The sequence below is a fragment of the Scyliorhinus torazame genome, chromosome 6, assembly GCF_047496885.1.
Source record: "Scyliorhinus torazame isolate Kashiwa2021f chromosome 6, sScyTor2.1, whole genome shotgun sequence".
NCBI classification, from domain to species: domain Eukaryota; kingdom Metazoa; phylum Chordata; class Chondrichthyes; order Carcharhiniformes; family Scyliorhinidae; genus Scyliorhinus; species Scyliorhinus torazame.
In genome coordinates, this window is record NC_092712.1 from 43,145,838 (window position 1) to 43,170,654 (window position 24,817).

Genomic DNA, 24,817 nt, shown 5'->3' on the forward strand with positions numbered 1-24,817 from the left:
TGTTTGGGCATCTTGATGGGCTTGGTCCAGCTCAAAGTTGATATAGTCAGCTGCCCGGGAAAAACACGGCATCCGTGACTTTATGGGTGCAGTTGTGGGCTGAAGGATGGGATATGCCGCACAAGTCCCACTTGAGCCCTGGAATGTACCTGAAGCGTAAAGGTTCAGGGCTACCGTGACCTTGACAGCCTCCAGGAGTGGGTATCCTCCTCCTCCACAGTGCCAAATCCACAAGGACATGGGAGAGAATTAAGTGGTGTCAATTTCCAGCTGACCACTTCAATCACTTTAAAATCACTCAAATGTGAAGGGAGGTGATTGGAAAGCACTTAATTCTGTTTGTTATGGTCTAGGATGTGTCAATCAAAGATTGATGTTTATAAACATTGCCTTTCGAGCACTTCAGAGTTACTCAACTGTGAAGGAAGATGAATGGAGCAATCCGGACAGCTGTGTGTATGTGGAAGTTGTCAATCACAGCCAATATCAAAAGAAATAATGAATGGCTTGCAGCCCAGATATCTGAGGGGATTTAAATACAGACTGGGTTTTCTCTTTCCAGGAATTGACAGGTGCTGCTTCCTGTGTATGAGCCAGCAGATGTATTCCCCAGGTGAGTGTTAAAGTAGTAATTATTTTCACTACCTATGTCTGGACTGCACTCTAGCTCCCAGATAGGGGTATCTCTTCTGGGGGCATCCTGATAAGGGTTTCTTTTCTGGCACTTCCTGACAGGGATCTCTCTTCTGGGGGGTCCTCTTTATTTAGGGGTGCTCTGGGGTCTCTTTATTTAGGGGAGTTCACGGGCTCTCTTTATTTAGGGGGGCTCTGGGGGTCCCTTTATTTAAGGGGGCTCTGGGGATCTCTTTATTTAGGGGGTCTCTGTGTGGATCCCTTTATTCAGGGGTTCTCTGTGTAGATCCCTTTATTTAGGGGTTCTCTGTGTGGATCCCTTTATTTAGGGGTTCTCTGTGTGGATCCCTTTATTTAGGGGTTCTCTGAGGGGGATCCCTTTATTTAGGTGGTCGCTGGGGGGTTGGGTCACCCCATATTGGGGGACCCAGAAAATAAATCAGGGGTGGGGGGGCTGAATTAGGATGCGAGCAGCGGGGGTGGGGGGCACAGGATACTGTCGGGATTCCCTCAGGAATCACACGCAATCCTCACAAAAGATTGGGAATCGCTTCCTCATTTGCGCTTAATCAGGTGCAATTCAGCTCCGGCGGGAGAACAAGGGCTGGATTCTCCGTCGGCGGGATCCTCCGCTTCGCCAGCAGCGCACTCACGTCCGCGGATTTCCCGGAAGTGTGGGGGTGCCCACAATGGAAAATCCCATTGGCCGGCTGCCAGGATGGAGAATCTCAAGCAGTGAATTTTAGACCATAAGACATAGGAGCGGAAGTAAGGCCATTCGACCCATCGAGTCCACTCCACCATTCAATCATGGCTGATTTCAACTCCATTTACCCTCTCTCTCTCCATAGCCCTTAATTCCTCGAGAAATCAAGAATTTATCAACTTCTGTCTTAAAGACACTCAACGTCCCGGCCTCCACCGCCCTCTGTGGCAATGAATTCCACAGACCCACAACTCTCTGGCTGAAGAAATTTCTCCTCATTTCTGTTCTAAAGTGACTCCCTTTTATTCTAAGGCTGTGCCCCCGGGTCCTAGTCTCCCCTGCTAATGAAAACAACTTCCCTACATCCACCCTATCTAAGCCATTCATTATCTTGTAAGTTTCTATTAGATCTCCCCTCAACCTCCTAAACTCCAATGAATATAATCCCAGGATCCTCAGACGTTCATCGTATGTTAGGCCTACCATTCCTGGGGTCATCCGTGTGAATCTCCGCTGGACCCGCTCCAGTGCCAATTTTGCCCGATATCAGTAAAAGGATTATCAATTTATTGGCGGTGACTTAAGTATGACACAGGTATTCAATAAGTATCTTGTATCGATCTTTACTAAAGAGAAGTATATACTGATGTTAAAGTTAATCCTGGGATATATGATATTTCATATAAAGGTTATAATTCACAATAAATCAAGAAGTACTGTATTTTTCAGCAGCGAGATGGAAGTGACAATCTAACATTCAATATTGAAGGAGCAATCCACTTGTAAGCTTATAGCAATCTAGAGGATTAATAAAATAGTGAATGTCACGAATTGAGATTGATTCATAAGACATCTTGTATGCTGAAAATTCACATGGATTCGATTATGATCAATAAGGATAGCTGCCCTACCCTTCACTTTCAATGAGGCAGTGGTCTTCTGATCTCCAGAATCACAGGTATATTCCCTTCCATCTTCAGGTCCTAAATTACGAATAAGCAGTTCAATGGAGCAACCTTTTTGTATCATGTCATACTTGTTACTTGGGTAAAGTACTATAGATCCCTTCCTCCATTCCACTGGAACATCAGGTTTAGTAACCTCACAGCGCAAAATGACAGAACCATTCTTTTCAGCTTCTGTGTTCTGAAGCTCTTGTTTGAAAAGCACGGGCAAAGCTCAGGGAACAACAGTAATTCAATTTGTGAATATATAATTTATCAAGGGAAATTGTGATGCATGAATGACCACAAACAAGCCAATTTCTAATCCAATGCAACAATCATGTGAGTACTGCAGTACTATCATCTTTGTTACTCTTTCAACAATGTACACTTATATGTTTCTGGTAGAGATAAGGGAAAAAAGCAGAGAACATTGATTAGGTTTTGCCTCTGAGTCTGAAAGTTAAAAGTTCAAGATCCGTTCTAAGAATTATTCATATAATCTAGGTTGCGGTATCACTGCACCCTGAGGGGTGTTTCAGATTAGAGGTTAAACACATGCTGAATTGCATTGAAGTGGAGATGCACAACATAAAAACAGAATGCCACAGTGGCTGTTATCCTTCTACTCCAGGAAGCTACTGGAAGAAACAGCTATTTGTTGCCATGTTGTGTCCAGCAAGTTATGGTTAAATAGTTGACAGAAGAGACAGTGGTATCTGGATTGACAAAAGTAATTAGTTGAAGGGACTCTGCAACAATATCACACAGACACACATTCTCACCTTTTTTTTTAACAAAACAGATGTACACAGAATAAAGGAAATTGTGAATGTGGTCAGGAGATGGAAATGATGATCAACTCTGTGATAAAAAATTTCTTTCCATACCCTTTACTTTTAACGATGCAGTGGTCTGTTGATCACCAGAATCACAGGTATATTCATCAGCATCTTCAAGTTTCAGTTTGTGAATGAGCAACTTAATGCTGTAACCTTCTTGCTTCAGTTTGTACTTGTCACTGGAGTGAAGTACAATTGATCCCTTCCTCCATTCCACTGATGCATTAAGTTTAGTAACTTCGCATTGTAGAGCAGCAGTACTATCCTCTTCAGCCTCAACACTCTGAAGCCCTTGTTTGAAAAGTACAGGCATCGCTATAAGAAGATAGCACATTAATTTCTGATAACACAGCTTCGTCAAATTATGATCATTGAAATTCTCAATAATGAAATGAAATTTATGTTCCCTAGAAAAAGGCATTCTGTTGATAATATTACATTACCCATATTAGCCACACAAAATCCTTGTTAATACTAAACCAAACATGTGTAGTTTTAATTACGCTCATCCTGTTCACACATAGGACTGGATTTTCTTCACCTGTGGCGTGTTTTGGGTTGGCGGAGGTGGCCCGCCATGGGATAGCTATGGGTTCCCCCATTGTTCGCACCATCCACCACTGGGGAACGCAAACATTTGCTTGCAGAGGACATGTCTCTGAAAATGAATACATTTGCTTCTCGCAAACGTAAGTGAGTTACATTGCGAGCTCAACTGCTAATCTTAAATTCGCTGTTATTGTAATTCTGAGCACACTTGGAATTTTTCAATTGCCCAATTTTACATCCAGGCAAAAGGAATTACATCCAATTCTACCCAGGCAAAAGGAGTATGTCTCGACATTGCACCTTTTTGAATAAACAAAAGCATAGGGAACAATAGCTTCCAGCTACATTTACATGGCAACGTCGTGACCAATCAGAGCCAACCTGCCAACCAACCAACACCTCCTTTCTCATGCAGTATGAATTGTGGTTCATTTTAAAATTTGACATTCTTGCATCTGTCCCAATAAGTGAAAGTTGAAAAGACGTTTCTTTTCTCAGCAATATAGATAATGGATAGAATGACAATATTTATACTCATAGGACATTTGTCTAAGTTTAAGGTCTTTTTGAAAAATGCAAGTTGTCGTTGTGTCCGTTCACGTAAGTCAGAGGATACTCTCTTACACTCCCTTAGTGCTGCTATTTCTTTGTCTACTTTTCTGCTTGTCTGTCTTTTTCTATCTACTCTTCCAGCTCTCTCTCCCTTTCTCTTCTCTTCAAGTTCTCTTCATTTGTCATTCTCTTCCTTCTACCGTACAAATAGATGGGGCGTGTTCTGTGTATGCTCTATCCAGGCACTGACCAGGTCCATCTTTGGATGCTGAAATATCACTCCATGAAGTGTTAATTATTTTGTGGGTCTAGAAGAAGGAGTCCTTCTCCTGTTCCCTCCAAAAATCTCTGGCCTGCTGCTGCCCCACATGAAGCTTTGCGCAACACCATTGCTACTTGTTGCTGGTGGCAGTTCAGTGAAGTTCAGGCTAAATATTGGCTTGAAAGTCAGGGCAGCACAAATAGCAGAGTAGTAAAGGCACTCCACTGACTTCACATCAGTTTTGGACACTAGTTAAAAATTGTCTTCAAATGTTTTATCAATCAAAGTGGCAGAATCTTATGTAACACAAATATTTTAATACAAATAGTATCACATACTGTACAAATAGTATTAAAAAATTATAAACACCAGTTCAAACAACACCCTTTATTTAGATAGTTTATTTAATGTAATAACCTTCCTAAAGTGCTTCCCAGGAGCATTATCAAACAAAATGTAACATTGAGCTACATAAAGAAATAGAAGGTTAGATAACCTTTGACATTCAATAGAACATAGAACATAGAACAATACAGCGCAGTACAGGCCCTTCGGCCCACGATGTTGCACCGAAACAAAAGCCATCTAACCTACACTATGCCATTATCATCCATATGTTTATCCAATAAACTTTTAAATGCCCTCAATGTTGGCGAGTTCACGACTGTTGCAGGTAGGGCATTCCACGGCCTCACTACTCTTTGCGTAAAGAACCTACCTCTGAACTCTGTCCTATATCTATTACCCCTCAGTTTAAAGCTATGTCCCCTCGTGCCAGCCATTTCCATCCGCGGGAGAAGGCTCTCACTGTCCACCCTATCCAACCCCCTGATCATTTTGTATGCCTCTATTAAGTCTCCTCTTAACCTTCTTCTCTCCAACGAAAACAACCTCAAGTCCATCAGCCTTTCCTCATAAGATTTTCCCTCCATACCAGGCAACATCCTGGTAAATCTCCTCTGCACCCGCTCCAAAGCCTCCACGTCCTTCCTATAATGCGGTGACCAGAACTGTACGCAATACTCCAAATGCGGCCGTACCAGAGTTCTGTACAGCTGCAACATGACCTCCCGACTCCGGAACTCAATCCCTCTACCAATAAAGGCCAACACTCCATAGGCCTTCTTCACAACCCTATCAACCTGGGTGGCAACTTTCAGGGATCTATGTACATGGACACCTAGATCCCTCTGCTCATCCACACTTTCAAGAACTTTACCATTAGCCAAATATTCCGCATTCCTGTTATTCCTTCCAAAGTGAATCACCTCACACTTCTCTACATTAAACTCCATTTGCCACCTCTCAGCCCAGCTCTGCAGCTTATCTATATCCCTCTGTAACCTGCTACATCCTTCCACACTATCGACAACACCACCGACTTTACCATTGCTTAATCCTCTACTACCAACATTCTGGGAGTTACCATTAATCAGAAACTGAACTAGACCAGCCATATAAATACTGTGGCTACAAGAGCAGATCAGAGGCTCGGAATCCTGTGGCGTGTAAATCACTTCCTGACTCCCTAAGGCCTGTCCACCATCCACAAGACACAAGTCAGGAGTGTGATGGAATCCTCTCCACATGCTTGGATTAGAGCAGTTCCAACAACAATCAAGAAGCTCGATTATCCAGGACAAAGAAGCCTGCTTGACTAGCACCCCTTCAATACAGCAGTGAGTACCATCAACAAAATGCACTCTAGGCACCCAAGGGAGCACCTCCCAAACCCATAACTGCTACCATCCAGAAAGCCAAGGCCAGCAGATACATGGGAACACCACCACTGGATGTCTGCTGTATATTTTCTTTCCTTCATTGTTACTGGGTCAAAATCCTGGAATTTCCTCCCTAACAGCACTCTGTGTGTATCCATGCCATAGGGGCTACCTTTTCATGGGCAATTAGGGATGGGCAATAAATGCTGGCCCAGCCAGCGACACCCACATCCTGTAAATGCATTTTCAAAATTTGTAAACACCAGCAATCAACCAACAACCTTTATTCAGATGGTACCTTTAAAGTAATAAAATGTTCCAAGGTGCTTCTCTGGAGCATGACCAGACAAAATATGACACCGAGCTACATAGGGTAATATTAGGTTAGAAGACCAAAAGCTTGGTCAAAGAACTAGTTTTTAAGGGGCGTGTTAAAGGAAAATTAGATAGCGAGGCAGTGAGGTGTATGATGGGTATTTTATAGCTTTGGGTCTGGGCAACTTAAAGTATGACCACGAATGAGGGAATGATTAAAACTGGAGATGCTCAACAGGCCAGAATGAGAGGACGGAAGCTATCTCAGAGGGTTGTGGGGCTGGAGGAGAATACAGGGATAGGGAGGGAGATAAAACAAGTACGAGAATTTTAAAATCAAGACATTGCTTGACCAGGAGCCGATGTATGTCGATGGAGGGGCTTTTCACAATAACTTCATTGAAGTCTACTTACGACAATTAGCAATTATTATTATTATTATGTCATAAAGCACAGGGATGCGAAGTGAACAGGACATAGATTCACAGAATTTACAGTGCAGAAGGAGGCCGTTCGGCCGAAGGAGTCTGCACCGGCTCTTGGAAAGAGCGCCCTACTTAAGCCCACGCCTCCACCCTACTCCTGTAACCCAGTAACCCCACCTAACCTTTTTTGGACACTAAAGGCAATTTATCATGGCCAATCCACCTAACCTGCACATCTTTGGACTGAGGGAGGAAGCCAGTAAATATCACGAGAGGCCGGGCTCGCCACATCTTGCGAGATCTAACGGGATATCGCGAGGCGTTGCGATCCGAATCCTGGCCATTGACAAAATTGCACATCAAAGTGTGCGGCTAGTCTCACTTTAATATGCACTTGCCAGATCTAACCAAGGCGTTGGGATCTAAACCCTTTGCCCACAAAGAGGACCAGCCGGAACGGCACTTGGGGAGTCTCACAGGGGATTGGGGGCCTCTGGGTGGCTGGACATTGGCAGGGTGGTACCCTGGCACCCCTGAGGCCCAGTCTGGCAGTGCCACCTGGGCACCCAGGCAATGCCACCTGGTTTCCACCTTGGCACTGCTAGGGTGCCCAGCTGGCCCTGCCCACCTGGAAGGGCAGTGCCAGATTGGCCGTGCCACGGTGCCCGGGTGACAGTATGCCTGCAGCGGGGATCAGACCTGAGGGTATGGGAGGGGCTTGATGACCCCCTTATAGGTGAATTGGGGTGGGGGGGGAAGGGTCCAGGGGTCACGTTGGGGCGTCCGGGGGTCAAGTTGGGGGGTCTCGGTATCGGGGCGATCCTGCTCTGAGGAGCAGAGCTTGGCCTCGGCAGGGCGTTCCCCGCTGAGGCACCAAAATAAAAGAGTCCCATTAGAGCATGGTCTTTCTCTGCGCTGCAAGTGCCAGGAAACACCCAGCTAAAAGTACTCAACATGAGACTCTGTTTCATTTCAGTTAGATTCCGCTCGTAAAGTTTTTAGTGGGTTACGATTAGAAATAATTTATGTTCAGTGAGCTATATGTAAATTGTGAGGAAGATAATCGTTTAATTAAACAATCAGTAGAACTGTATACAATACGAATTGAGTGGCATGCTGTTATTAATAGGAGGCTAAGGGCAGCACGGTGGTGCAGTGGTTAGCACTGCAGCTTCACGGCACCGAAGTCCCAGGTTCGATCCCGATCCTGGGTCAATGTCTGTGTGGAGTTTGCACAATCTCCCCGGGTTTCGCCCCCACAACCCAAAGATGTGCAGGGTAGGTGGACTGGCCACGCTAAATTGCCCCTTGAATTGGGTACTCTAAAAATTTATTTTTTAAAAGGCTAGACAATTACGCATGAAAATGTGAAAGGATGGAGTCATGTTGAAAAATGAGTAATGTGATTTTTTTATCCTACCCTTCACTCTTAAAGAGGCAGTAGTTTGTTGCTCTCCAGAATAACAGGTATAGTCTCCACCATCTTCAGGTTTTAGGCTGTGAATGAGTAAATCACACATGGAACCTTCTTGCTTCATTTCATACTTGTCATTTGGACAAAGTACCAGCGATCCCTTCCTCCATTTTACAGGGGCATCAGGTTTCGTAATCTCACAACGTAAAGTAGCAGTGCCACCCTCTTCAGCTTCCTCATTCTGAAGTTCTTGCTTGAAAAACACAGGCAATGCTATGGACACATTAAATTTGGTTTAGAATGATACCGATGAGTCAACATCCAAATCTTATCTCTCAGTTTTCACACAAATCTGATCTGACCTGCTGAAAATAGTTTTCAGCGTACAAGCCCCAAATTATTCTTTCAGACAGTGTCATTCCCAAAAAATTCAAAAACCGACAAATGAGGGGAAATAGCGCCCTGATCTCTGGTGCTCCCAGCTAGGCTGGCACCCAGGTGGCACTGCCAGCTTTTCTGGGTGGCACCAGCAGTGTCAGAGTAAAAGGCATGCACCTGGGCGGGCCTCAAATCCCCTGGGAGAACCCCATGAGTGCCGTTCCATCTGGTCCCCAATTGTGGAGACGAGTACTGAACGGCGTTCACGCGAGGTCTCCGCAATGAAAGGGATAAATGCCAACGGCTCGGGTACCTCGGGAGACTGCACATTAACGTAGCACTAGCTGTCTCACTTTAATATGCAGAATACCTAAAAGTGATCCTGCCCACACTGGGCGGGATTTACATTGCAACATCTTGCGAGGCGTTACGAGCCAGGTAGATCCTGGGAGCTGGGACTCCCGGCTTCTACCGACCATGCTGTGCCGGCGAGCTACTTTTCGTGTGCATCATGGCCGTTCAACTGCACCCATAATTAGTGACAATAAATTAGAGTAAGTAAATAGGAATAATTCAATAAACAATAGCTTAAAAAAACAGTCATTTGGTGGTAAAGAACTTGAGAATTCCTGAAAAGTGAGACATGCTGTCTAAGATGTTTGTCTTGTGCTCATCAGGACAAATCACAAGATTACCACCTGTAATGGGAACAGCAATTTATACTGCATGAGAAGAGAGTGCTTATTGATTGGCAAGTGGACTCTGATTGGTAGAGGCATTGCCATGGAGAAAGTATCAAGGGACAGTTAACTGCCAAGCTTTTGTTCAAGTTCGAACCAGGCAGGTCGACTCTGATGGGCCACGCACTCGCCATGGGAATGAACCCGTGGATGGCTCTCTCCCAAGCTTTTGTTTTGCTTGAAAAGAAAACATGTTCCTTCTTTCTGCAAAGGAAAGGGTCCTGTGTGAATATATGTGGCTTCTAGCATGTGGAAGTGAGCCAAACTGCAAGCCATCACACTCCTGGCGTATGTCTTGTAGATGGTGGACAGGCTTTGGGGAGTCAGGAGGTCAGTTGCTCTCTACAGAATTCCCAGCCTCTGACCAGCTCTTCTAGCCACAGTATTTATATAGCGAGTCCAATTCAGTTTCTGGTCATTGGTAACCACAAGGAGGTAGAGATAATAGAGAATTCAGCGAACATCAAGGAGAGATGGTTAAATTCTCTCCTGATGGAGATGGTCATTGCCTAGCACTTGCCTGGGGCAAATGTTACTCGCCACTTGTCAGCCCAGGCCTGAATATTATCCAGGTCTTTCTGCATTTGGACATGGAGTACTTCAGTATCTTAAGAGTCGTGAATGTTGCTGTACACTGTGCAATCATCCACAATATCCCCACATCTGACCTTATGATAGAGGGAAGGTCTTTGATGAAACAGCTGAGAATGGTTGGGCCTGGGACACTACCCTGAAGAACTCCTGATTTTATTGACCTCCAACAACCACAACCAATTTCTTTTGTGCTATGTATGACTCTAACCAGTGGAAAATCTTTCCTGATTCCCATTGAATTCAATTTTGCTCTGGCTCCTTGGAGCCCTATTTCGGTCAAATGCTGCCATGATGTGACAGGCAGTCATTCTCACCTTGACTCGAGTTCAGTTTTTATTTCCACGTTTAGGTCAAGGTCAAGCGCCGAGTGACCCTGGTGGAACTGAAACTGAGCAGGTTGTTGCAGTGTAAGAGCCGCATCATAGCACAGTCGATGTCAACATCCATCACTTTGCTGTACTGATGCGTTGATAATTGGATGTGTTGGATTTGTCCTGTCTTTTGTGTACAGGACATACCTGGGCAAATTTCCAGATTCTGACTAATTTTTCCGTGTTGTAGCTGTACTGGAACAGCTTGACTAAAAGGTGCAGTGAGTTCTGGAGCGCATTATTGTCGGGATGTTGCCAGGTCCCATAGACTTTGCAGTGTCCAGTGCCTTATGCTGTTTCTTAATATCACATGGGATGATGCTGGAGTCTTCAAGAGAAGCCACAGATGGATCCTCCATTGGGTAGTTCTGACTGAAGATGACTGCAAATGTCTTTTGCGCAGATGTGCTGGGTTCCCCCATCATTGAGTAGTTATTTAATTGTCCCCCACCTTTCCGGGAGCGGAAGAGACAGTGGGAGCTCCCGGAGCGCAGCGAGTGCAGCTTGGGATTCATGTACGTGTTTAAACTTGCCCCCAGGATCCAGCGGCCTTCATTTCCGGGAGCAGGAGAGGGAGCCGGAACGCAGCGAGTGCAGCTTGGGATTCAGGTAGGTGTTTAAACTTGTCCCCAGGTTCCAGCGGCCTTCATTTCCGGGAGCGGGAGAGAGAGAGGGAGCCGGAGAGCAGCGAGTGCAGCTTGGGAATCAGGTAGGTGTTTAAACTTGCCCCCAGGTTCCAGCGGCCTTCATTTTCGGGAGCGTGAGAGGGAGCCGGAGCGCAGCGAGTGCAGCTTGGGATTCAGGTAGGTGTTTAAACTTGCCCCCAGGTTCCAACGGCCTTCATTTTCGGGAGCGTGAGAGGGAGCCGGACGCAGCGAATGCAGCTTGGGATTCAGGTAGGTGTTTAAACTTGCCCCCCAGATTCCAGCGGCCTTCATTTCAGGGAGCGGGAGAGAGAGTGGGAGCTGGAGCGCAGTGAGTGCAGCTTGGGATTCAGGTACGTGTCTAAACTTGCCCCCAGGTTCCAGCAGCCTTCATTTCCGAGAGCAGAAGAGAGAGTGGAAGCCGGAGCGCAGCGAGGGCAGCTTGGGATTCAGGTAGGCGTTTAAACTTGCCCCCAGGTTCCAGCGACCTTCATTTCTGGGAGCGGGAGAGAGAGAGGGAGCCGGAGTGCAGCGAGTGCAGCTTGGGATTCAGGTAGGTGTTTAAACTTGCCCCCAGGTTCCAGCGGCCTTCATTTCTGGGAGCAGGAGAGAGAGAGGGAGCCGGAGTGCAGCTTGGGAATCAGGTAGGTGCTCAAGTGTTTGATTTTTAACTCTATTTAAGTTGGGCGGTTGATAAACCCGAGACACTACACTTGTAGTGTCTCCCACCTTTCCACCTCCTCGAACCTAAGGGGGTGAGTGAATATCAGGTAAGCTCTCTCTTTTCTTTTTCTTTTATCCGCAAGTTATAGCTTCAGATTTTCGGCAGGAGCAGTGGCCAGGGGTCTGTCGAGAAGGTAAGTAGCTGGGAGAAATTTAACTCTTCATGGGTTGGTAAGTATTGTGATTGGTAAGTAAAATCCTTATTGTTTTCACTTATTCATTATTTGATATTATATTTGTAATCAGTTAAGGTAAAGTGTAAAAATGGCAGGAGATCCCAGACCCGTGTTATGTTCCTCATGCTCAATGTGGGAGTTCAGGGACGCGGCCGATGCCCCTGACTCCTTCATGTGTGGGAAGTGTGTCCAGCTGCAGCTCCTGTTAGACCGCATGACGGCTCTGGAGCTGCGGATGGACTCACTTTGGAGCATCCGCGATGCTGAGGAGGACGTGGATAGCATGTTCAATGAGTTGGTCACACCGCAGATTAAGGTTGGTGAGGGAGACAGGGAATGGGTGACCAAAAGGCAGAGACAGAGCAGGAAGGCAGTGCAGGTGTCCCCTGCGGTCATCTCCCTTCAAAACAGGTAGACCGTTTTGGATACTGTTGGGGGCAATGACTCACCAGGGAAGGCAGCAGTAGCCAGGCTCATGGCACCGTGGCTGTCTCTGTGCACAGAAGGGTGGGAAAAAGACTGGCAGGGCTATAGTCATAGGGGATTCAATCGTAAGGGGAGTAGACAGGCGTTTCTGTGGTCGAAAACGAGACTCCCGAATGGTATGTTGCCTCCCGGGTCACAGGGGTCAGGGATGTCTAAGATCGGCTGCAGGACATACTGAAGGGGGAGGGTGAACAGCCAGTTGTCGTGGTGCGTATAGGCACCAACGATATAGGTAAAAAACGGGATGAGGTCCGACAATCAGAATTCAGGGAGTTAGGAGATAAATTAAAAAGTAGGACCTCAAAGGTAGTAATCTCGGGATTGTTACCAGTGCCACAAGACAGTCAGAGTAGGAATTCAAGAATAGTCAGAATGAATACGTGGCTTGAGAGATGGTGCAAGAGGGAGGGGTTCAGATTTTTGGGACATTGGAACTGGTTCTGGGGCCGGTGGGACCATTACAAATCGGATGGTCTGCACCTGGGCAGGACTGGAACCAATGTCCTAGGTGCTTTTGCTAACATTGTTGGGGAGGTTTTAAACTAATGTGGCAGGGGGATGGGAACCAGATTAGAAAGTCAGAGGTCAGTAAAGAGGCAGCAACTAAAGCCAGTAAGGCACTAGATAATAAACTCAATGTGACTAAGGGGAAGAGTAGACAGGGAAGAGATGATGAACGCAAAGGGACAGGTGGTCTGAGGTGCATCTGTTGCAATGCGAGAAGTGTAGCAGGTAAGGCAAATGAATTTAGGGCTTGGATTAGTACCTGGGAATATGATGTTATTGATATTACGGAGATTTGTTTGAGGGAAGGGCAAGATTGGCAACTAAATATCCCAGGGTACAGATGCTTCAGGAGGGATAGAGAGGGAGGTAATAGGGGTGGAGGAGTTGCATTACTGGTCAGAGATGATATCACAGCTATGATTAAGGAGGGCACGATTGAGGATTCGAGCACTGAGGCAATATGGGTAGAGCTAAGAAATAGGAAGGGTGCACTAACATTGTTGGGATTTCACTACAGGCCTCCCAAAAGCGAGCGTGAAGTAGAGGTACAAATATGTAGACAGATTATAGAAAAATGTAGGAGCAATAGGGTGGTCATGATGGGAGATTTTAACTTCCCCAACATTGAATGGGACTCATGTAGTGTTGGAGGCGTCGATGGAGCAGAATTTGTAAGGAGCATCCAGGAGACTTTTTTAGAGCAGTATGTAAATAGTCCAACTCGGGAAGGGGCCATACTGTACCTGGTATTGGGGAATAATCCCGGCCAGGTGGTTAAAGTTTCAGACGGTGATTACTTTGGGAAAACGATCACAATTCCGTAAGTTTTAGAATACTCATGGACAAAGACGAGAGTGGTCCTAAAGAAAGAGTGCTAAATTGGGGAAAAGCCAAGGATAACAAAATTCGGCAGGAGCTAGGGAATGTGGATTGGGAGCAGCTGTTTAAGGGTAAATCCACATTTGAAATGTGGGAGTCTTTTAAGGAAAGGTTGATTTGAGTGCAGGACAGACATGTCCCTGTGAAAATGAGGGATAGAAATGGCAAGATTAGGGAACCATGGATGACGGGTGGAATTGTGAGACTAGCTAAAATGAAAAAGAAAGCATACGTAAGATCTAGGCGACTTAAATCTGATTGGAGGAATATCGGGAAAGTAGGACAAATCTCAAACGCGCAATAAAGAGGGCTAAAAGGGGTCATGAAATATCTTTGGCTAACAGGGTTAAGGAAAATCCCAAAGCCTTTTATTCGTATATAAGGAGCAAGAGGGTAACTAGAGAAAGGATTGGCCCACTCAAAGACAAAAGAGGGAATTTATGCGTGGAGTCAGAGGAAATGGGTGAGATTCGTAATGAGTACTTTGCATCGGTATTCACCAAGGAGAGAGACATGATGGATGCTGAGGCCAAGGATGGATGTTTAAATATTCTTAGTCAAGTCGGCATAAGGAAGTGGGAAGTTTTGGGTATTCTAAAAGACATTAAGGTGGACAAGTCCCCAGGTCTGGATGGGATCTATCCCAGGTTACTGAGGAAAGCGAGGGAAGAAATAGCTGGGGCCTTAACAGATATCTTTGCAGCATCCTTGAGCACGGGTGAGATCCCGGGGGACTGGAGAATTGCTAATGTTGTCCCTTTGTTTAAGAAGGGTAGCAGGGATAATCCAGGAAATTATAGACTTGTGAGCTTGACGTCAGTGGTCGGCAAACTGTTGGAGAAGATACTGAGGGATAGGATCTATTCACATTTGGAAGAAAATAGACTTATCAGTGATAGGCAGCATGATTTTGTGCAGGAAAGGTCATGTCTTACAAACCTATTAGAATTCTTTGAGGAAGTGACAACGTTAATTGATGAGGGAAGGACTGTAGATGTCATATACATGGACTTTAGTAAGGCGTTTGCTAAAGTTTCCCATGGCAGGTTGATGGAAAAAGCGAAGTCGTATGGGGTTCAGGGTGTACTAGCTAGATGGATAAAGAACTGGCTGGGCAACAGGAGACAGAGAGTAGTGGTGGAAGGGAGTGTCTCAAAATGGAGAAAGGTGACTAGTGGTGTTCCACAGGGATCCGTGCTCGGTCCACTGTTGTTTGTGATATACATAAATGATCTGGACGAAGGTATAGGTGGTCTGATTAGCAAGTTTGCAGATGATACTAAGATTGGTGGAGTTGCAGATAGCGAGGAGGACTGTCAGAGAATACAGCAAAATATAAATAGATTGGAGAGTTAGGCAGAGAAATGGCAGATGGAGTTCAATCCAGGCAAATGCAAGGTGATGCATTTTGGAAGATCTAATTCAAGAGCGGACTATACGGTCAATGGAAGAGTCCTGGGGAAAATTGATGTACAGAGAGATCTGGGAGTTCAGGTCCATTGTACCCTGAAGGTGGCAACGCAGGTCGACAGAATGGTCAAGAAGGTATACAGCATGCTTGCCTTCGTCGGACGGGGTATTGAGTACAAGAGTCGGCAGGTCATCTTACAGTTGTGTAGGACTTTGGTTAGGCCACAATTGGAATACTGCGTGCAGTTCTGGTCGCCACATTACCAGAAGGATGTGGATGCTTTAGAGAGGGTGCAGAGAAGGTTCAGCAGGATGTTGCCTGGTATGGAGGGTGCTAGCTATGAAGAAAGGTTGAGTAGATTAGGATTGTTTTCATTGGAAAGACGGAGGTTGAGGGGGGACCTGATTGAGGTCTACAAAATTATGAGAGGTTTGGACAAGGTGGATAGCAACAAGCTTTTTCCAAGAGTGGGGGTGTCAATTACAAGGGGTCACGATTTCAAGGTGAGGGGGGGAAAGTTTAAGGGAGATGTGCATGGAAAGTTTTTTATGCAGAGGGTGGTGGGTGCCTGGAATATTTGCCAGTGGAGGTGGTAGAGACGAGCACAATAGCATCATTTAAGATGCATCTGGACAGATATATGAACGGGCGGGGAACAGAGGGAAGTAGATCCTTGGAAAATAGGTGACAGATTTAGATAAAAGATCTGGGCGTCATTCTCCGACCCCCCGTCGGGTCGGAGAATGGCCGTAGGCCGCCGTGAATCCCGCCCCCGCCGAAGTCTCCGGTACCGGAGATTAGGCGGGGGCGGGAATCGGGCCGCGCCGGTTGGCGGGACCCCCCGCTGGATTCTCCAAATTACAGGAAAATTACAGCTCAGGAACAGGCCCCTCGGCACTCCCAGCCTACGCCAATCCAGGGGCGAAATTCTCCCCCAACGGCGCGATGTCCGCCGACTGGCGCCAAACACACGGGCATCGCGCCGGCCCAAAGGTGCGGAATGCTCCGCATCTTTGGCAGCCTAGCCCCAACATTGAGGGGCTAGGCCGGCGTGGAGGGATTTCCGCCCCGCCAGCTGGCGGAAATTGCGTTTGTTGCCCCGCCAGCTGGCGCGGAAATGCGGCGCATGCGCGTGATGGTCAGCGGCTGCTGACAGTTTCCCAGCGCATGCGCGGGAGCGTCAGCGGCCGCTGTCAGTTTCCCGCGCATGCGCAGTGGGGAGAGTCTCTTCCGCGTCCGCCATGGTGGAGGCCGTAGCGGAGGCGGAAGGGAAAGAGTGCCCCCACGGCACAGGCCCGCCCGCGGATCGGTGGGCCCCGATCGCGGGCCAGGCCACCGTGGGGGCACCCCCCAGGGTCAGATCGCCCCGCGCCCCCCCCAGAACCCCGGAGCCTGCCCGCGCCGCCTTATCTCGCCGGTAAATAGGTACTTTAATTTACGCCGGCGGGACAGGCAATTTATCAGCAGGACTTCGGCCCATCCGGGCCGGAGAATCGAGCGGGGGGGGGGGGGCCGCCAACCGGTGCGGTGCGATTCCCGCCCCCGCCGAATCTCCGGTGCCGGAGACTTCGGCAACCGGCGGGGGCGGGATTCACGGCAGCCCCCGGCGATTCTCCGACCCGGCTGGGGGTCGGAGAATGACGCCCCTGATTCCCTCCTGCATTCTTCTTTGAAACCAGGTTGGATATCTGCCGGCTTGATGATAATGATATAGTGGGAATATGCAGGACCATGAGGTTACAGATTGTGATCGTATACAATTCTGCTGCTGCTAAATGTTCACAGCACTTCGTAGATGCCCAATTTTGAGTTGTTAGATCCTTTCGAAATATATCCCATTCAACATGGTGTAGTGCCACACAATACGATGGAGGGTACCCTCAATATAAAGACAGGGCCTCGTCTCCACAAAGGCCACTCCTACCAATACTGTAATGGACAGATGCATTTACCACAGGTGGATTGGTGAGGATGAGATCAAGTAAATTCTTTCCTCTTGTTGGTTCGCTCACTACGTGCCGAAGATCCAGTCTGGCAGCTATGTCTTTTAGGACTCAGCCAGCTCAATCGGTAGTCATGCTACTGAGCCATTATTGGTGATGGACCCAGAGTACATTCTGTGCCTTCGCTATCCGCAGTGCTTCCTCCAAAAGGCTGGTAGGGCGGGGTGGGGGGCTGCATTTCAAGAAGCTTTGCAATTTTTTACTAATATCTCAAATTAATATTACATCAACTCTTAAGAAAGAAATCCAAAGTACTGACTGGGTTGTGATATATATCCCTCAAAACATGCTAGTTGTGAGAAAACAATAATTAAATCAAAGCTCTGAAGAGAAATGCACATGGCAAACTGTTACTGAACAAAAAAAGTTGGTAATCTTACCATAAGAAATTCAAAGAAAATTATCAGCTCCATGAGAAACAATGAAAATGAACAATGATTATCGAGTATTTTAGCAATTTATGGTTGTTGTCCTACCAGTTATTTTTAAAGAGGCTGTGGTCAGTTGATCCCCAGAATCACAGGTATATTCACCAGCATCTTCTAGTTTTAGGCTATGAACGAGCAACTCATGGTTCCTGCCTTTTTGTTTAATTTCATACTTCTCACTTTGATGAAGTATAATGGATCCCTTCCTCCATTCCACCAAGGCATTAGGTTTAGTAACCGCACAGTATAGTTTGACCGTACTATCCTCTTCAGCCTCTTCATTTTGAAGTTCTTGTTTGAAAAGTACGGGAAGAGCTAAGGGAGACAGCAATTTTGTTTGTAATGAAATCATTTTGTCAACATTTAAATTAACAAAAAGTTAAGGTTAAAGGAAACATCAAAAAATCCACAACTCTGTCCTTGGCCAACTACATCAACACACCTGCTCTAAAGTCCGTCCTTGGCCTGCTGCACCATCCGGGTTTCTCTGGCCCATTCCTCCATCACCCCCAACACTTCACACTCTTTCCAGGGCACCTTCCCATACAATCGAAAAAGGTGCATCACCTGCCCCTTTACCTCCTCCCTGCTTACCATCCAAGGGCCTAAACAGGCACATCTCCACATGCACCTCCTTCAACCTGGTCTATCGTATTCTCTGCTCCCAATGCAGTCTACTCTACATTGGAGAGACTAAAGACAGACTGGGTGACCACTTGCAGAACACCTTCGGTCCATCCGCAAGCAGCCCTAGACCTTCCTGTTGCTCACCATTTCAACTCACAGTCCTGCTCTCATGTCCACTTGTCCGTCCTTGGCTGCTGCAATGTTCCAATGAAGCCCAGCACAAACTGGAGGAACAGCACCTCATCTTCCGATTAGGCATGTTCCAGACTTAACATTGAGTTCAACAACTTCAGACTGTGAACTCTCTTCTCCACCTTCACACCATTTTTACTTCTATCAATTTATTTTCATTTCTTCTATCGATCCGTTTTTCCTTACCATTGTCTCCCCTTCCCCCACCCTACTAGGGGCATCTGTTCCTTGATACAAGTTCCCCTTTGACACACTGCTTACGTCCGTTCTGCCATGAACATATTGCGATCTCTTAATCCACTATCCGCACCGTTCTTAGTTATTATCACCAACGTTCCCGATGAGACAATCTTCACCTCTCGCTGGCCCTCTATCCAGTCCCACTGCTCCACACCAACCCTGCCCCACACAGTATAAATCTCATCCTATTTCCAGTTTTCTCTAGCTTTGACAAAGAGTCATCCAGACTCAAAACGTTAGCTCTGTTCCAACTCCACACATGCTGTCAGACCTGCTAAGATTGTCCAGCATTTTCTGTTTTTGTTTCAGATTCCAGCATCTGCAGTAATTTGCCTTTATAAATAATTCCTGTTAGTGTGGTTAAGGCTGAAGACTAATAAGGTACTTCAATGAGTTTCCAGGTACTCAAATATATGCCCATTTGAGTACACTGAAAATAATGGGCAGGATTCTACGATGGGAGATTTTGGACCAGATTCTCTGTTTCTGAGGCTAAGTGCGGAGGATCTGGGGCGTTTTACATAGAAACAATTTGTGGCACCCCCTCACCGGTTGCAAGACCGGTGAGGGGCTAGCAGCTGCGTCACGTAAAACTCCCACCTCCACAAAATAAACGGCCGGAGAATAGCTGGGTCCGTGGGCGTGCGTGCGCACTGCGACGACCTGCAGCGGTCGTGCCATAAAACATGGCGCCGGCAGTGCCCGGCCCCGACCTGCCAGATAGTGCCCCCCTGGCCACCCCCTCACCAATCCCCCCAGCCCTCACGGAAGCCCCCCCCCACCGACCAGCAGCAGTGCTCTCGCCCGATTGTGGTGGGGCTGGACACAATCCACAGCCATCACGCTGGGTTCCCACACGGCTGAGATCACAAGTGAACCGCGCCGTCGGGAACTCAGCCCATCGGGGGCAGAGCAACGGGGGAGAGCTTTTAGGTGACGCACTGAGGCTGTCCCAACGGCGGGCGGTGCGCGCCGCGATGATGTTGTTTTGGAGGGGGCGGAGCATACGAAACCTGCGTCAAACAGGCATCACCCCTGATTTTGGTGTCAAAAGGGATTCTCCGCCGATCAGCGATTACAAAATCGGCGTCGGGGAACGGAGAATCTTGCCCATATTCTCCCACTGGAGGTGAATTGCACTAGGTTTACGATCCATTTGTGGTCGTAAAGCAGGATGCAATTCCCAATTTCTTGCCATGCAAAGTGCAAATTAATGCATGGTGAGGAACATGAGGTGATTCCAGGGGAATCCAAATATCGGGCCGTCATCTTGAGCAGGCGGGCCAAAGGCTGAGTCTTGCGTCCAGCACCCCCAGCGCAAATCGACCATGATCCCCCCCCCAGCCCATCGCACCACAAATCGGCCATGCCCCTCCCCCACTTCTAGATTCCCCGGGTGCCCCCTCCTACCCCCAAGTACGAGGGTGACCTGACCACCCCCCCCACAAAAGACATGTAATAGGGGGACCCTTGTAATAAGGGGACCCCCAACAGGGACCCCTGTAATAGACCACCTCCCCACCCCAGAAAAAAGACCCCTGACTGTAAGCTACATAGCGGTCCTGACAGGGACAGTGGGAAGCATTATAGCTGTGCCGCTTGCAGTGAAATCACACACTGGAGTGATTGGAATGCTTAATGCAACTTACATCTCTGTGATGTGGGCAATGTTTACAGACATTGGGATTCCACCACTTCAGCCACTGAAGAGTGAAGGGAGATGAATGGATCAAAGTGGCAAATGGTTTTTACCAGCTGTGAATCACAAACCACTACTGGAGAGGCATAAATGGAATGCAGATGGTGAACCTGTGGGAACCAGACGCAGGCACAGCTGCTCTCCTTCAAGGAATGGGCACATGGAGCAGCAAGGTAAGTAGTACAGCTATGATGTTTCCACCAGCCCCTGTCTGGACTGCTCTCGAGCATCCAGACAGGGGTCTTTTTTCTGGGGCATCCTTGGGGGTAGGGTCTGCGTGTGGGTTGGAGGGTTCTGTGTGTGGGGGTTCCTGTAGGCAGGGGATCCTTGTGGGGGTCCCCCTATTACAGGGATCCCACGGGTGGGGGGTTCCCCTATTACAGGATGCCCAGTGGGGACGGGTTGGGCGCCAAGGCAATCTGGGTATTGGGAGATGCAGTGCGGTGTTGGGGGAGGGGGATCGGGCCTGATTTGCGATGGGGGGGGTTCTCTACAATTGTGGCCCTGGCGTGGTGGACCCGTTGCCCCCTTGACCCACTGCAAGATCCACCATGTCAGGTTCACGATTGCCGAGTTCACCAGTGAACCTCACCAACCATGATTTCTGGCCACGAAGACCAGAGAATCAAGATAGGGTGGAGCATATGGCGCTGGGCTCTCTAAATAGAGGCAAATGGATCATGACGTCCCATTCATTTATTCTCATGTTCCTACCGGCATATGGGGTGGAACTCGATCCCGATGCCAGCGAGGATCATTTGGGCCGGCGCCCAGCACCGATCCCGATTTTGTGCCGAGGCCTGATTCTCCGCCCCATGAGGGAGCGCATTCTAGGCGTCCCGGGGACAGAGAATCCTGCCCAATGCATTTTAGGAGTTTGTATATTATTTTAAGCTCCTCATCTGGTAGCTAAGATATCTTCACTGTTTTAGTAATATCCCAGATAATGTTGCCAACATTGTTATTTCCTTTTCATCAATGTTATGCACTTTCATATTTATTAAATTTGACTGTTTCTCAAGGCCAACAATCCAGTTTTAATTTTATTCAAACCCCATTACGAAGTTATATGGTCATGCATGAAATTAGCAAAGGATAAAATGACATCTCAACGGAACATCAATACCCATCTGAAACATGGCAATTCTCAAGTTGGGACTGTGAATGTGCACTAACTGTAACAGGAGAACAAGAAGGGAACTTGATAATAATAATCGCTTATTGTTACAAGTAGGCTTCAATGAAGTTACTGTGAAAAGCCCCTAGCTTCAGCTCAGACACAAAATTCACAATACCTCAGATTATTGATCAAACAAATGGTGGACCATATTTTTCCAAAATTATTTTGGAGATTATCAGCTCATGAGAAGCATTCCATGGCAAAAAGCAATATGATTCAATGATATGCAATGATTCTTGTCCTACCCTTCACTTTTAAGGAAGCTGTGGTCTGCTGATCCCCTGAATCACATGTATATTCTCCAGTATCTTCTACTTTTAGACTGTGAATTAGCAGATCAACATATATGCCTTTTTGCTTCATTTTATGTTTTTCACTTGGGTGAAGTAGCAGAGATCCTTTCCTCCATTTCACTGGAGCATTGGGTTTACTGATCAGACAGTGAAGAGTAGCAGTACTATCCTCTTCAGCCTCCACACTCTGAAGCTCCTCTTTGAAAAGCACAGGTAGAACTACGAGAGAAGGTAATTCAATTCATAATGATGTAGCTCAATCAACCTCCAAAGAAAATGATTCCACTGAATCTAAGGATGCCGATTCATAATTTCAATTTGTTCCATTCAAAATAATACATGAACAATCATCAATGATTTAACTTTGTAAGACAGTAAATAGACCAGCTAAGAATCACAGAATTTACAGTGCAGAAGGAGGTCATTCGGCCCATTGAGTCTGCATCGGCCCTTGGAAAGAGCACCCTTCCTAAGCCCACATTTCCACCCTATCCCCGTAACCCAGTAATCCCACCTAACCATTTTTGGACACTAAGGGCAATTCAGCTTGGACCACCCAAACACGGGAGAACGTGCAGACTCCGCACAGACATTGGCCCAAGCCTGGGACCCTGGAGCTGTGAAGTAACAGTGCTAACCGCTGTTCTACCGTGCCGCCCACTAAAACATCAAGTTCAATCCCTGATCTTTGCAGTTAGTTAATCTGAGATTCACCTGAGGAAGGAGCAGCGCTCCGAAAGCTAGTGACATCGAAACAAACCTGTTGGGCTTTAACCTGGTGTTGTAAGACTTCGTACTGTGCCCAAAGACCTAGATAGTGAACTCCCCCTGCTCCCTCAACATGAAACAGCTGTGCTGCTCTAGACTTCCTGTGGCTACCTCACCTGATGGCTGCCAAATTGAGATCAGGCCGGCATGACTATACTGCAAGGAGGAGGAGTCATACAGGTAGCAGGGATTTGGGACGAGTCTCCATGCTGCCAGCTGGCTGGTGGAACATGGGTCCATTGAAAGGGGACTGGGAATGCTGGGGTGGGCAACTGAAGTGTTGGAGTGAACGTTTAAGGTGGTGGATGGGGTGATCAAGTTGGGTGCTCTGACATCCCATGCCCCCTGTGTTCTTTGTGCAACATAGGAACATGCCCATAAATCCCAGTAGATATTTAAATATATTTTGTGTTTTAAGTCCCTCGTTCTCAGATCTAGGCAGCGTTTTGACTTAACCAGCCATCGACACCTCACAAAGTTAGAATCTGGGATGATCGTGGACGGCACGGTCGCACTGTGGTTAGCACTGTGGCGTCACAACACCAGGGTCCCAGGTTCGATTCACGGCTTGGGTCAGTGTCTGTGCGGAGTCTACACGTCTCCCCGTGTCTGCGTGGGTTTCCTCTGGGTGATCCTGTTTTGTCCCACAAGTCCCGAAAGACGTGCTTGTTCGGTGAATTGGACATTCTCAATTCTCCCTCAGTTGTACCTGACAGGGGCTGTAGTGTGGCGACTAGGGGATTTTCACAGCAACTTCATTGCAGTGTTAATGTAAGCCTACTTGTGACACTAATAAAGATTATTGGTATTAGAAAAGAAAGGAATTGATGTCCTCTACCTCCCTCGCCCTCTTTCTAGGCTTCCTGCAAAGATGGCAGAAAATCAATGCTTATTTTTTCCATGGTAGCCTTGTGCTAAAGTGGCAGTGATTCATCTACATGATCTGTTGTGTTGTCTGCTAAGGATAAACATGCTATAGTGTACTGAAAGCTTGGACTTGTGAACCTCCCAATCCAGGGATGAGCTTGGGGAGCAGAGCTAAAAACTGTACTTCAGAATCACATGGGCTATGTAATTTGAAAAATAAAAGCCCAACCTGCAAAGCTATAAGATTTTTTATCTCCATGTGGCTGTCATCTTTACTTGTCATTTCTCAATATGCACCCTCATAATGGTTACCCTACTTGTGCTAAAAGCAGCCAAACTGTCTATTCAATTGCTGCCTGACTGACATACAGCTCAGCACAAAACATAACCAATTCTCCATCTTCTGACAACCGAGAAAGCTGCTGCAAAGGGGCACCACAGCTGACAGTGTTGTTCAAATGAGGCCAAAAGTCAATATTGTTCAGGTCTCGATGACAGAGGCTTTGGGTGGACACAACACAGGACACAATATCAGCCAGGATATAATGGAGGAGAAGACTCGATGGGCCGAGTGGCTCCTATGTCTTATGGTCTTAACACCCACTCTGCAGATTTCCTGCATGTTTTAGGAGGATAATTAATTGCGACTGCCCTGACTCCCCACCAGGTAGAAATTATTCCCAAAACATACAGGCTGGAATTCTCTGGCATTGGGATTCTATTTTCCCACTTGCAGAGCACCTCCGCTTGGATGTCTCCAGGTGGAAAGTTGTGGCTTCCATGGGAAAGCCCATTGACAAGCGGCTGGGTAACAAGGTAATTCCCCCACAGTAAGATTCAGAATTTTGAAAGGAACATGTTCAGTTCAACCTTAACGGACAATAAAAATGACTAATGTGACATCTTGCTTAATAAGACATCCTAAGTTGTAAAATTAGAAAAGTTTAATTACTGAATAATGAATATTGACCTACCCTTCACTTTTAAAGATGCAGTTGTTTTTTGATCCCCTGAATCGCACGTATATTTTCCAGCATCATCACCTTTTAGGTTATGAATAAGTAATTCAACACAGGAACCCGTTTGCTTCATTTCATGTTTCTCACTGGGATGAAGCACCACCGATCCTTTCCTCCATTCCACTGGGACACCCGGTTTTGAAATCTCACAATGCAGAATGGCAGTGCTGTCCTCTTCAGCCTCTTTGTTCTGAAGCTCTTGTTTGAAAACCACAGGAAGGGCTAAGAA

At 46.9% G+C, this 24,817-nt stretch overlaps 1 protein-coding gene across 1 annotated transcript in view; it reads right to left on the reverse strand.

Moving 5' to 3' along the window:
* Positions 1-24,817, reverse strand: part of LOC140424765 (obscurin-like) — a 1,044,598-nt gene that overhangs the window by 520,340 nt on the left and 499,441 nt on the right. Inside the window, 5 exon segments of the mRNA XM_072508149.1 lie at positions 3,174-3,440; positions 8,370-8,636; positions 17,752-18,018; positions 21,887-22,153; positions 24,544-24,810. Coding sequence (XP_072364250.1) covers positions 3,174-3,440; positions 8,370-8,636; positions 17,752-18,018; positions 21,887-22,153; positions 24,544-24,810 — 1,335 coding nt within the window.